At 51.3% G+C, this 14,295-nt stretch overlaps 1 protein-coding gene across 6 annotated transcripts in view; it reads right to left on the reverse strand.

Moving 5' to 3' along the window:
• Nucleotides 1-14,295, reverse strand: part of TENT4A (terminal nucleotidyltransferase 4A) — a 52,454-nt gene that overhangs the window by 16,399 nt on the left and 21,760 nt on the right. For all 6 annotated transcript variants that reach the window (XR_009049146.1, XR_009049145.1, XM_057708510.1 and 3 more), the window contains exons 2-4: nucleotides 2,515-2,638; nucleotides 1,638-1,684; nucleotides 650-770 (exon numbers count right to left, since the gene is read on the reverse strand). Coding sequence is in view for 4 of the 6 variants with exons in the window: in XM_057708510.1 (XP_057564493.1) it covers nucleotides 650-770; nucleotides 1,638-1,684; nucleotides 2,515-2,638 (292 nt within the window). In the remaining 2 variants the exon portion in view is untranslated. The remainder of the gene's footprint in view (nucleotides 1-649; nucleotides 771-1,637; nucleotides 1,685-2,514; nucleotides 2,639-14,295) is intronic.

Raw genomic sequence — 14,295 nt, forward strand, 5'->3', positions numbered from 1 at the left:
AGCCCCCTCCCCCCACCCCGTGTCCACATGTCCATTTGCTACGTCTGCATCTTTATTCCTGCCCTGCAAACAGATGCATCTGTACTATTTTTCCAGAATCCACATATATGTGTTAATATACAATATTTTTCTCTCACTTCACTCTGTATGACAGACTCGAGGTCCAACCACGTCTCTACAAATGATTCAATTTAGTCCCTTTTTATGGCTGAGTAATATTCCATTGTATATATGTACCACCCCTTCTTTATCCATTCCTCTGTCGATGGACTTTCAGGCGGCTTCCATGTCCTGGCTATTGTAAATAGTGCTGTGGACACTGGGGTGCCTGTGTCCTCCTGAACTGCGGTTTTCTCAGGGTACGTGCCCAGGAGTGGGGCTGCTGGGTCATATGGCACCTCTATTTTTAGTTTTTTATTTTAGAGCAGGAACAGTTTGGTGCTCTCGCAACTTGTACATCAGTTGGTCTCTAAACACATTCTCAGCTAGAAATCCTAACTACAAGAAAATATGAGCACGTCTACACTACAAGCAGAGAAGTCTTCACACACGTAGCGAGTAACCACCCTGCAGCGCTCAGCTAATCCCCCGGGGACGCAGGCTGCCTGCCGTGCGCAAGCCTCCCGTGAACGCGAACGCGGGCACCTACCGTTGCCTTGTCGAGGACCTTGATGGAGCCCGGCTCGGCCACGTTGTGCTTCCGCAGGGCCTGCTCCAGCAGCTGCAGAGGAGGGCGCTCCCATTTTCCAAAGACCACTAAGTCGATGTCACTGACGGAAGAAAAGCAGGTGTGGACCCCCGCCTGCCTCCCCACACAGTGACACCCGCGTCCGGGGCGACCGGCACCACGGAGCAGGCCTGCAGCTCCTCGAGGGCTGGACATAATCCCATCAAGCCTCCCCTCTCAGGGAGAGAAAATGCAGCTCATGACCACTCCCAACAGGTGGAAAGCAAACGCGGACCAAGTCTCCCGCATCACACTGCGAGGTAACTGAGGTCCTCACATCTGTGCTGCCCCGGGCTTCTGGACACCTCGAATCTGTCCAGTCCCCACTGGCCCTGCCAAGAGCAACCCAAATCCTGAGACTGTGGCCTCTTTAGTCTCCAAGTGTTAACAGTGGCTTAGCCAGAATATAAGCTGTTAATAAAATGACGCACATAAAACTAGATATTGAAGAGTCCTTGATGAGGATACACTGGATAATGGCTTTAGAATGCAAACCTGTTTGACATTTTTCTATCAAATAAAAACCCTTACAAAATACTGTTTAAATAGCATTCTGCTTGAATCTTCATTAAAACGTACGATCAATTTTTCAAAAACATGTCCACTACTCTCAGACGGGTCTCCACTGCACTTGTCCCCAAGGCTCTCACTCATCCTCCCTGTGTTCCCAGGAGCCGGCGTCTCTGCCCCCCCATCACATCGGGGCAGGAGGAAGACGTAAAGCAATCAATTATCGTTACAGTAAACTGGATTCTTATTTCCTACAATTCTGCTTCCGTGCTCCATCCTATTTCTTGCCTTACATTTGAATACAAGGAACCTACTTCTAGCCTTTAATGCGCAGACAGACACCCCCACCCCAGCTCTGTAAAGGGAAGCACTCCTCCGTGTGGCGGTGGGTGGTCCTCACCTGGTGGGAAGATAGAGCCCTGTGCTGAAGCTGCCAAATATCTGCACCTGCAACAGAGAAGGAGTGTCTCAGACACACGGCGACGCAGGCAGCCATCCCTCCGCCATGTCTCACGCGGACTGCGGGTAGGGGCCCCACACCAACCAAACCAACACCTCTCAATCCTTAAGTTAAAAACCTGCCCCAAGAAGGAATTTTTGAAAACTCAGAATTAAAGGACGTAAGAATTCCTGGCCTCGCCCACAGTCCCGCAAAGCCGGGGACTGTTCAGAGCAGGTTTCAAGCCTGTAGGAGGCACAGGGCAGGGCTTTGTCCCAGGACACCACAGCGCAAAGCCAAAAACGCTGTGTCACTGTAAACAGGAGCGGAGCCCAGGACCGGCCAGAGGGCCGTCTCCCACGGCCCACGTCCACTCCAAGTGCCCGTGGACCGCATCTCAACCAACACGCGTTCACCCAGTGGAAAAGTGGTGCGTGAACAAATCCTTCCAAGTTTCACAAAATGGAACACACGCTATGATGTGTCATGCGGGGAAGAGGTAAAACTTCTAATCTTAAGATAAATTTAAAATAAGAAAAATAATCATGCTCTTCCAAAAAAGAGTTCCCTTAGGCTGATGGGGCCTCGCCCTTGCTGGTGTGAGAACCACCCAGGGGGGCGGGTTGAGCACAGATCCCGCTGGGCCAGGGTCTCTCATTCAGCAGGGGTGGGGGGCCTGTGTCTCTAACACACTCCCAGGTGAGGGCAGCTGCCCACGCCAGGACCACACCTGGAGACGCACCGCCTCGGCCAGGTCTGCACAGACCCACAGACACAGGCGGCCACAGGGTGCGGACATAAACGCGCAGTGACACGGAAGTACAGAGAGTATACCCACATCAGCCGTCGGCCAAAGATCTTTCACCACAGTTTCGATCCTTTTCACCACCTCTCTTCTCATGGCTGCTTCTTCAGGACAAGGGGACATGAAGTTATAAAAGTCAATTATTTCCTCATGAAGTCTAGCGGACAAAAGAGAAACACACTAGCGTTACAATCGAACTTAACCACACTGCTCGTCCTGTTATTAGATCAGCGTGACACTAAAACATATTTCTGGCCACTGAAAACCCAGCTTCCGGTTTCCTCTGACAGCACAGGACGCGATAAGCACTGTGGTGGCTGGAATGCTTCGGCAAGGTTTAGCATCCCAGGGCGACACGAGCCAATTCTGCTGATATGAATATCAAAACTTTTGAATGGCACTTAAAGGCTTGTCCAAAAGAAACACTTCAGGGACTTTGCGTAAAGAACCTGAGAGACCTCCACCCATGAAAGGTGGAGGGTGGTCCCAACGGAGGCAGCGGAGGGAAACCCAGGAACCGCGGTTTTCACCGCAGCCGGGCTGTGCTCGGGGGCCACGAGCACCCTCACTGAAGGGTCTGAGACACGCCAGACCAGGAAAAGACGTGTGTCCTTGGGAGCCTGGCGGCCCCAAGTCTCAGCAGTCAGCTCTGCCCAGCCCACCGGCTGACAACGCGCCGGACCCAGGGCCCAGGACCACGTCTCTTGGGCAGAAGGCCCACTCAACTCAGCACTGAGCGGCCCCCGCTCTGAGACTCCCACACGGAGGCCGGCACCGAGGCGCGGGGGGCACGCGTCAGCTCCGCTCTCTCTCCCACTCCGTCTTTGCTAACAAAGATCTAAGAAGCAATGGTTTCAGGAGAGAGGAGCGGGCTCGAAAGCTGCCTCTCACCCCTGCCCCAAAAGTCACTTCTCTGCCCGTCCCCTGGGGGCAGCAACAGAGAGTCAAGTTTCAGCCAAGGATCTGGTCCGCCGACTCCTTTTGCAGGAAGGAAGCACAGGTCGCCCTCAGTTACCTGTAGAGATTTAAAGGCGGGAAAGCAAATAACCCAATCCTAGGAACTGTATCAAGTCAAATCTACCTGCTTCTATTCTAAATTTGATTATTAGTAAGGAAAAGAGAAGACAAAATGAAATTCGTTCAATAAGACTATCCTGTTAGCTCAACAGCTAGCAAGACGGCGCACCCGACGGCAGGCAATACTTAACGGGACCTTCCAGCGCCACACCTCAATGTGAGGACAGGACACCTAACATCTTCCACCGACCCTTGTTAAGACCAGCGTCGACTCTCTCACCTGCAGGATCGCCTCCCCCACCGCCACTCACCGGCAGCGAAGACCTGAACAGTTTAAAAGCTACTCGAAGCCACTGAAAGCACACACAGGACACGAGTAGGAAATAAATCCTCAACGCCCTTGTTCAGTGCATCTGCGATGTCGGTGAGGCCATCACTGACTGGGGCCCTAACTTCAAGTTTATCATGTTTAACTTTAAAAAAATCACACAAAACTTCACCCCAAGCATGCTGCTGATTCAGCCATGAGTCCAGTTTTTAGTAAATCCAAAAGGGTAGTAAGTCATGCAACATTAAAATGCAGTAATTTTTCAAAAATATCTACCAAACTGCAAGATTTAGGGGGTAAAGTTTCTATCATCTCAACTATTACCAGGCGCCAACTATATCCTAAGCCTTTAAGCACGTCTCTTCCAGCAGCTCAGCAGGTATGTCACATCTGAGGTGTGACCCACAGTTCCCAGTGCTCGGCAATGTCGTCAGCAGGACCAGGTACGTCAGGTGAGGGACCACACCAGGGACCTTCCCGTTAGCAAGGACATCAGTCACCGTCACTGGGCAAGTGTTAGGAGGCAGCCGCGGGCACCTCAGGAGGACAGCAGGCACCCCTGGACCAGCCGTCCCCTCACTGAGAAGTCAGTCCATCAGAGCACTGAGAGCACACGCTCTCCTGCAGCTCAGCGCGGTCCTGATAACAACCGAAGTGTAGGGACATCAAATAAGGATACGGGCCCGGAGTAACTTAGCAACTGGCCCAAAGACATGGAAGAAGAACAGCAAAGCTGGCGTGGCAAAATCCTATCCACACCCCGCAAATGTAACACATTAAAGCGTCTAGGAAAGAGGCCATTCCGATTTGCCAAAATGTCACTGCCAGTCTGCGCCTGCAGAGGGGAAAGAAGTGTCACATGTGAAAGAGCAACGTGAAAAGTCACCCCTCGGCCTCCCAGGAGCCCTGCCCCCAGCACCCAGGATGCACAGACACCACCCGGCATGACAGTGTCGGTGTTATCAGATGCCTCTTGACTTGCCTGTCACAGAAGAGGGCGCCCAGCGCTCCTCCCCTCCAGATTTCAGGAGAGAGAAATAACGAGAGAGGAAGTGGTGCCAAGCAGACCACACGCCTCCTGATCTCAGTGTCCTGTTCCAACCAGGAAGATACACTAATGATACGCCTATCTGAAATATGTATTAAACTGCATCAAAAAATGAGCCACTGATGTAACAAATATTTGGAAAAGTGTTTTTGCTTTGCCTTCTGGGACCAGAAGGGACTCTGCTGGCAGCCTGGCTGGACAAGAAGGCTCTGGCCCAGCCCCGTGCAGGCTCTTCCTCCAGGCAAGCAGGGACCATCGAGGCACCGCGTGACCACTGGGGCTGCCCGAGGGCTGTGTGGCTCTGGAATGTGACGCACTGTCAGTGCAGGAAGACATGAGAAGGTCTAACAGCCATCATGACACCCGGGCAGATTCAAAAAGCCCTGCAGCTGCCTCCTCCAGCTCAGGCTCTTGGTGGAAGGAAGCCTGAGAGGAGAGAGGGAGCCCCGAGGGCTGGGAGAGGGGTGGGGACAGGCAGTGCAGTCGTGGATCTGAGCAGTCCAACGGAACCTGCAGGCGGGAGAAGCAGCGCCCACCCTCCACCCGGCGTGGTGACAAGGCTGCAGCGGCTCAGCCGGGAGAAGGTGACCTCCAGGAGGAAAGGGCGCCTGCTCACGGCCTGATCTCGGCACCACAGCAGCGCCTGCTCGTGGCGAGCATTCCATCAATATGTGTGGAATGAATCAAGTTTGGATAAAACGTACACTTTACTTATGACCTTGTCACTTAACCTCTACCTTCCCTACACAATGTCATCAAATATTAGCATCCAAGAAATATTTTACTCCTGTACTGGATAACTTGATTTGTTAGCAGAAATCACTTAAATGGCCAACTATCCTTTTAAAAAAACATAAACAGTGCTAAATAAAACAGCTGGAATTGTTTTCTTCAATGCCACATTACAAGTAGTTTGATCACTTTAAGAAATGACCTAGGGGCTTCCCTGGTGGCACAGTGGTTAAGAATCCACCTGCCAAAGCAGGGGACATGGGTTCGAGCCCTGGGCCGGGAAGATCCCACATGCCGCGGAGAGACTAAGCCCGTGTGCCACAACTACTGAGCCTGCGCTCCAGAGTCTGCAAGCCACAACTACTGAGCCCATGTGCCACAACTACCAAAGCCCGTGTGCCTAGAGCCCGTGCTCTGCAACAAGAGAAGCCACCGCACTGAGAAGCCCATGCACCATGACAAAGAGTAGCCCCACTCACCGCAACTAGAGAATGCCCGTGCGCAGCCAATAAATAAATAAATACATAAATAAATATTTAAAAAAAGAAAAAGAAACAACCTATGATGGTTAGGACAACACGCTTTCACACTGAGCGCTAGACCACGTGCATAGCCACCAGTTCCAATACTGAACACACACACGCATTCAGCTCTCCAAAGTGCTTCGCAGAATTATGTCCATGAAAAGGTTTGACGTTTTCTACTTGAAAACGAAAACGATAACTCTTCTCACATATCAAAACCTGAAAGGAATCTCACAGCTGACAAGACGTCTACATAAAAACCACACTCAAGTCTCCTCATCGGCACGCAATTTAGTCATCACCTCTCCTAGAGCTCATGTCACCCCACTAGCATTCAGTCTCCAAATCTTCCGAGGAAATTTCTATGCTGTGACCAGCATAGGAAATCTCCTCTATCAAGGATCAAAGAGGTGGTATCTCAAAACCGGCAGGAACGATGATTACCTGGAGGGCCCCGGCCCCTCAAGAGGCCAAGGACCACCCGCTCCTGCAGCGGCAGGTGTAAGCAGGCCCCGGTGGAAGCCTCTGGGGACCTTCTCAGAGGGTCTCCTAAAGGGAGAGCTCCCACAGCCCTTTCACCTTCCCCAGTCCCAGCGCCCTGGCCTGCAGCCGGGCTCCAGAGCCGTGATCCCTGCGCAAATGAGAAAGGCAGCAGGTGCGGAGGGGGCAGGTGAGCTGGTCCCCTGGGGTCAGGGCACCATCACTCTGTTACTCTTGCTCTTTGCAGCCTAACCTAACCCTGACACAACAGCCGAAAAACAACGAAGTTAGGTTTCTGTCTCATTCTACATCTGGAGACATAATACAGACGCAGAGTTAAATTATTAAATAAAAAACATCAAACAGAAAGGGGGAAAAGCAAGGGGAACCATCAGCTATCCTGAACATGAAAGAGGCCTTTCCAGACTCCAACACAAAAATGACAATCACAACACAGAGACTGAGAAAGTCAAGTAATGACAAAGAAATTCTATCAGAAAACAGGTGGGGTGTGAACAAATGAAAAAGCAAATGTCAAGTGCACATGGCAGAAATGGGAAGAAGTTATTCAGAAAGACCAGGCCTCTCTCGCACTGGACCTCACACTCCGGGACCAGCTGACAACCTGTCTCAAGGCTAAAGAAAGGCATCCCTCCCTGAGCCCGGAACTGCACTCCCGGACACCTGGGCTCTGGAACCCCCCCCCCCACCCCACACACACACGCACACGCTTGCTGCAGGGCTGCGGGTCAGGACAGGGCGCCGACTGCCCAGAGAGCGAGGAGAGTGTGAGCAGGGACGAGGGAAGGCTCTGTGACACACAGATAACGGACAGACACGGCCCCGCTTCCGTGTGCACACAGCCCTGCATGCACGGAACTCAGGAGAAGCTCTAACAGGCCACGTGCCAAGGCCACCAGGCTTCCTCCTGCAACTGACACAGGAGCCGGGGAGACTGACCACCTCCTACTCTACACTTGGGTGCTGCCCGAACTTCCTAAAAAAACAAGAATGTATTCATCGCGTGTATAAATTTAAAAGTGAAAATGAGAAAAATGATACATTTTAGAGGCCGAACAACTGAGGAAGTACACAAAGCTCCCCGCAGGAAAGCTTGTTACACCTACTACGTTCAACATTTGGAAACAATGAAACATTAAACACAACACAAAAAAAGTCAACGGGTACTTCTAGGTGACAAGATTACTTGTGATTTTCACATTCTTTTTGCTTGTGTTCCTTTTCTGATTTTAACAGTGAATACTGATTGCTTAATTTAAAAAAAAAGGAATATCAAGTCAGTCAGGCTTCCAAAGCCCTGATGCCACTTCTCATCCTGTACCTAAACAACCAGCGAGCTTGCCGAGTCCCTCAGCATCCCTGCTTCCAGCAGCTCTGCCAGGCCCTAAGATCTTCCAGAGTCAGGCCACACAGGCCGGCGGTGCTGCTGCAGGGAGGCGGGAGGGGACCAGCCGTGCCCCAGCACACATGCCTGTGGTGACGGGACGTTCTGGACGTGGCTACGGGCACCGGAGACGCGGCTGGTGTGACTGAGGACCTCGGGCTGCGGCTTTACTTCAATCTGAACAGCCACGTGGGGCTGGGGCCGGGGCCACAGTTCTGCCCGTGCTCCCTCTGCTCCACCCCAGACAGGACAGCCAGGCAACACCACAGGCAGCAGAGGCGGGCGGGCACCCCTCCCGGGACCCTCACTCCTTCCATCCTGGGAGACACCACAGTCCAGGAGACGAGGGGTGCTTTCCCCAGAGGGCAGACGCCTCACTTGGGGGCCTGGGGAGAAGGCACCCCTCCCCCCCACACCTTCCAACAGGAGACAAGGGATAAAAACACACCTTGGTCCTGGGGCTCTCAGAGGTTCTCGAAAATAAACATTTTAGAATCTCAGGGCTAAATGTGGACAAATAAGAGCCATGTCTGTCAAAACTAAGCATTATAGTTCTTGATATAATTTAAACACACTCACTGTCACAGTGACAAAACTGATTTAATAGCTCAACATGATGTTGGTAACAATGGTGCCTGATTACAGTGCTTTCCAAAGGAACTGATGTAATCGTGGAACTGAGCAAAGACTATTCTTTCATCATCACGAAAATGTACTCTTTTTTCCTGAACATTCCATCATGTCTAAAATTGAGATGCATCTTTCAATCAATGGCTGAGCATCAAGTCAATTCAAAGCTACATATTTTTCTTTCTCCATGGTACGCCTCATCATGGTGCATCTCCTTAGGTCAGCCGAGCTATAGGAAGTCATCTGCGTGAAGTTTATACTGTCGACCCACAAAAGAGACAACTTCCAACGCATTGAGCTTTTACAAGGAGTAGCACCTCAAATCCCAATCAATATGTGAGTTAGAAGCTGACCAGAAGGCATCTGGAGGGGCCTCAAGGGGGACAGAAAGGACCTGCTGGGATGCGAGGCCTGTGCAGCCACTCTGCAGCCATGAGGCCGGGAACCAGCTCCAGGAGCCTCTGCACAACGCAGAGCTCACCCTAAACCGAGGACCCGCGTGTCCGCGCCCCCTTGGGGCCTAAAGGGATAAGGCCCGCGAGAAGCAGAGCTCTGGACAGCTTTGTGTGGCGGGGATATAGTCTTTTAAGTCGTGTCATCCGTTGGGACACGGTGGGAAAGGTCTGCTGTCTGCGTATGAAAGGAACCCTGCAGCTAGCAGAGGTGGGAAGGCGCGGTACACCTGATGTGGTGTCTCTGCGCAGTGGGTTCCCAGACACTCCAGCCGCAGCTACTGGCTCACGCAGACCACGTGCAGCTCTGAGAGTCAATGAGGAAGAACCTCAAATTGAGAAAACACAATGGAGCAAGCCCTGAAGGGATTCGCTTCCTGGCTCTTTTAAGAGAGTTGAAAATGGGGAGACCAGAGTTCTCAGTGAATTTTAGTTTTCATCATGAAACTACTGGAGAAAAAAACTTCTGAAACATTACTAACAAGTGCACTTTTAATCTAAATATTAGAAAAAAGTTCACTGGAAAATGAGAAAAGATATTTCTCATTTACAAAAGCTCTCTTATAAGAGTCCAAACCCCCTCAAAAGGTAATGACTGACTTTTTCATTTTTAGTACATCTCCCAAATTAATGTTTGCTTTTGGTACCAAATTATCAAGATCAGCAATGTTTCAGTATCTATCTTAGTATCTGGTATATGGCTGCTGTAAATATTTATGAAATCCAACTCAATGAGCTTTTTTAAAAAGCGAAAGACGGATTATTAAGTTAGAGAACCAAACTATCTAATTTTATAGCTGATAAAGCTATTCATGAAAACAGATGACCCATTTCAGGAGGATGAGTTTCACTTTTAGAAGCTGAGCTGGCAGGGTTGCATGGTTCCCGACTTTGTCTAAATCTGAACCAAAGCCAGGGAGGGCTGGAGGGTTCTGAAGGGGGCGCCCAGGAGAAGCAGCCCCACCCCCACCCCTTCACCCCGTTTCCCCGCCTCCCCAACTGGGAGCCCCAGCGCCCAGCCCCAGACAAGGCTGCTCCTTCTCCCATCCCCAGCCCAGCACAATCTGCAAGTTGCTCAATGGTGACATCTTTGTACTTAAACAAGGAGGACAGGCAGATGCACTACAGCAGGTAAGAGACACAATGACACAGGGAGCAAAAGCGAGGACAATGAAAGGTACTCAACGTAAAACAGTGTGGACAGAAAAAGGGCAAAGGGAACAGGCCAAGCGGTTACTGATGCACGTCTGCAAGGGGAAGCACTGAGGGCTGCCTGTTCCCCTAGATCCGAAATCCCCGTGGCTTTTTCTAAGGAAAGCCATGGTCAGAGGCCAGATTTCATTCTTCGCTTCAAGGGAGAAGAAACCAGATGAATGAACACAACCTCCCCCGATGTGGTTACAAGACATGTCAGCACCTGATCCCATAAATGAGAGCTGTGCTCTCCAGTATTAAGCACCACTTTCCCAACCCACTGTCCCCATGTCCCTGTCCCCAGGGCCCCGCCCCACTGCTGACCATGAGTCACTCTTCCCTTTCACACCCCCCCATGAACCTGGTCAATTCCAAATGCTTGTGGAACTCAGGAGTTTGGATGGCAGTGTAAAACGCAACAGAAAACCCTAGAAACTCTCTTCAACTGTTAATTTATTCTTCTCTCCCTTTCCCTCTCCTTCCAACTCTTCTTAATACCCTCAAAAGCCTTACAAAGCCAGTGGTTTCTCAGAAATTGGAGCTTCCTCCCCTCAGCTCCACAATGTTCACTGTCTGTACTTTTGCCAAAAGCAGTGGCTTGGAGTTAACCACTGGAACGTCACCGTAGGTCTCCAGCCCGCCTGGATGCACTTACAGAGCGGCGGCGGAGTCCGGCCAGGCCGCGTGAGCAGCTGCCTCTCCCCCGGCTGCAAAGAGGGCTGCTGGGCCGCGAGCAGTGAGACACAGCGAGTGACTGCATCACTTCTATTTTGGGGGTGGACGATCCTTTTTAAAACACCCGTCTCCTGACACAGTTGATGGGCTAATTATAAATCATGTTTATTTATTTCTAATTGTGCTACAGGCCCATTAATATCTACACCACTGTTTACAGTCTTGAATCAGACCTTCAAAGGTTAACTGTTTTTAATCGAAGCTCAAATATGTAAGGAAACTGACTGAAACTTTAAAGTAGAAAGCTTGTGTGTTTCCAGAGTGTTCCTTCCTGTTGCTAAGCCAGGAGTCCCATCAGCCTGCCTTCGGGGCCTGCACCTCCGCCCCTGCACTCCTGCAGCACCCCACCTGTGCACAGGTCTTTCTTTAGAGCAGCTTTGGAGGAAGCTGCAGGGGCTCTACAATGTCAGCGGAAGAGGGAGGCCCTGGGAGAAGCTGCTGCAGAGGGAGGGTCCTGAGAGCTGAGTGACACACAGGAGGAGGCGGTGGGAGCTGGGCTGGGGGCACTGCTGCTCAGGGCCAGGCCAAGGCTAGCCCAGGGAAGAAAGGGCTCAGACCAACAAAAGAGCCAGGACAGAGGTCTCCGCAGCTTAGGAATCTTCCATGCAGTAACCCTGATCCACGTAAGCTCCCCTCTCGGCAAAAGCAAGCTCTCTCTCCCCTTCCCTCCGAGACCCCTCCTGAGGTCAGTCACGCGGAACCCAGGTGCAGGCAGATGTCCAAGGGCCTAAGCTGAAGGCAAGCGGAGGTGCCGCTGTGCGTGTCGGGGAAGCGATGCTCCCCCACCCTGGCAGAGCAAACCCCAGCACACTGCCAGTGCCCATAGACCTGGGGCCACGGAGGCGCGACAACCACGGTCTGCTCTGCCCTTCAGAAAAGAAAGAGTGCGCTCAGGTACCAGAAACTCATAGTTTAAGCAGCCACGGCAAAGACACTTAATTTAATGCATTTCTTCTGAACCCACTGCTACAGAAGCCAGGACATGCTGATAGGGTTTCCACAGAGAAAACTCTGGGGAGGCACCTGGGAGCTTTCCACAGACCAGGAGGAGGCCAACCCCAGCATTTCACAAACTGAGCGAGCAGACACGTCAGTGGTTAGAACTGCTCAGAACCACGGCTCTAACCCCAACCATTCTGTGTTATGAACTGCCACAGGCTCCACCTAGCAGGAAGCACCCCACTCAGCTGGCAAGTCCTCAGCCCATCACGGGGCAAAAATGACCAGCGGGCCTCCGTCTCCTAACGCTGGTGTCCCTTTAAGGAAACCACAGTGCACTCCAGGCCCCCGCAGTCTGGAGGAGCTCACAGCCGGGAGGGCTGCTGGGGCGGGGGGAGCGTCACCAGCCAAGAAGCACTGGCTCGGGCCACCCGCCACCCAGCCACGCCCGGCAGCCACAGCACAGACCCCTGCAGGCCACGGTGCTCAGAGGGAGGCACACAGCCTCGCTCACGAGCTCAAGGAGCTGGATCATATTCGAGATAAAAACAGCTATATCCTCTGTCATGTTTCCAGAGACTCTTACACTCGTGAAGGTGAGCTGGACAATCTTTTGGGCAGCAGTATGTACTGGAGTCTGAAAAGATAACCAACCTGGGATATTACCAGCATTTTCATTAGAGTCTCCCAGATAGCCTTTGAGGCAAGTATTATTCAATATTTTCTCCATCTTGCAGATAAGAAAACTATTTATTCATTAGACAGATGGTAAATGGCCCAAGATCCCATGACCAGGACTCAAACCCAGAGCTGTGCAGCTCTCGATCTTGACATCCAGCCACAGGGCTGGGAAGCCACGCTCAGGAAGTGGCCCAACATATAGAAACGTGCAGAAATATGCACTATGGGCCTTTTATAAAAAGAGAAAAGTTGTAAATATCTTTCCCTAGTTATTTAGAAAATAACATACATCAATACCATTTTTAAAAATTGTTTAAAAGAGCTTTTCAAGACAGGAGGAACCGCTTATCTAGAGTTAAATTTAAACAAACATACAAAATGACACATTTATGACATATTTAAAGCAGCATTAAAAGAGAGAAATATGCTCTGTTAAGAACAGGAAAGTGTTAACACGAAAATTATGGGTAGTTTTTTTTCTGTATTTTCCAACTTTCTTCAATAAGTACATTATTGCTTTTATAATCATAGCCAAGAAAAAGTCGTCATTTCAGCTTTACTGACACTGACTTTACTCCAAAGATCAAAGGGCAGACATCACTGTCCTTAAGTCTTCTTTAAGACCGGCTGCCTTCAGCCTTTACATTAAGGCCAAACCCGTGTGGGCTTTCCCTCCTGGCTCAGCCTTTGCCGCATCCTGGGGCCAGGCAACTACCCCTGCAACTCTGCACAGATCCGAGGTCCAGCAAGGCTAAGGGCCTTCAGCCCTGAAGTTCTGGTTCTAGTGCCACCCCAAGTCACTGGTTTAGCACACACCCTTCCCCAAAAGACAGGGCCCCTGAAAAAGCTACCCTACAGGGCTTCCTAGGTGGCGCAGTGGTTAAGAATCCGCCTGCCAATGCAGAGGTCACGGGTTCGATACCAGCTTCAGGAAGATCCCACATGCCGCGGAGCAACTAAGCCCATGTGCCAAAAAAAAAAAAAAAAAAAAAAAAAAGCTACCCTACAATCCCAGGAAAACTTCAGCAGATGTGGATGACTGAACCCAGACAAGACTGTGAGGAAGGGGGTATTCTGTCAAGCACCCCAACCCTCTCTGGCCACACCACACCAGGGACAGCTAACAGGCCTCCCCACTGTCCCAGCTCCCATCAACGGCACTGCTGTCAGAGGCCTGCTGAGTAGGATTCTGAGGCCGTATTCAGCCTGGAAACTGTTACAGTCACCAGTGATGCTATCACATCAGTATCCTTATTATGATGATAAGTAGTTGACAGGTACCACCTGCCTGCTATGTCCAGTCCTGTGCGACACACTTTACGAGCGTGATCCTGAGAACCACCACCACCTCCTGTTTTACAGATGCTCAGAGACTGGACAACCAGCCTGAGCCTCATGTCTGGCATGAAACTTCCTAGCCTGAGCCTCTACAGAGGGTCTCTGCTCACACTGCTTCCTGGAGCCTCCACACCCCATCGAGTGCCCCTCCAATCTGCCTCCTGCAGACCCCAGGACCTCAGCTCCACCTCCACCAGCACTAGCAGCAACAGTGACCGCCCAGCAGTGATGCCAGATATGCGCAGCCTCTCCCCAGAGACACTGTCCTGGTAGGACAAGTCGTCCCAATGACCCTTAGGGCAGAAAAGCCA

This window comes from Hippopotamus amphibius, chromosome 15 (assembly GCF_030028045.1).
Source record: "Hippopotamus amphibius kiboko isolate mHipAmp2 chromosome 15, mHipAmp2.hap2, whole genome shotgun sequence".
Lineage (NCBI taxonomy): Eukaryota > Metazoa > Chordata > Mammalia > Artiodactyla > Hippopotamidae > Hippopotamus > Hippopotamus amphibius.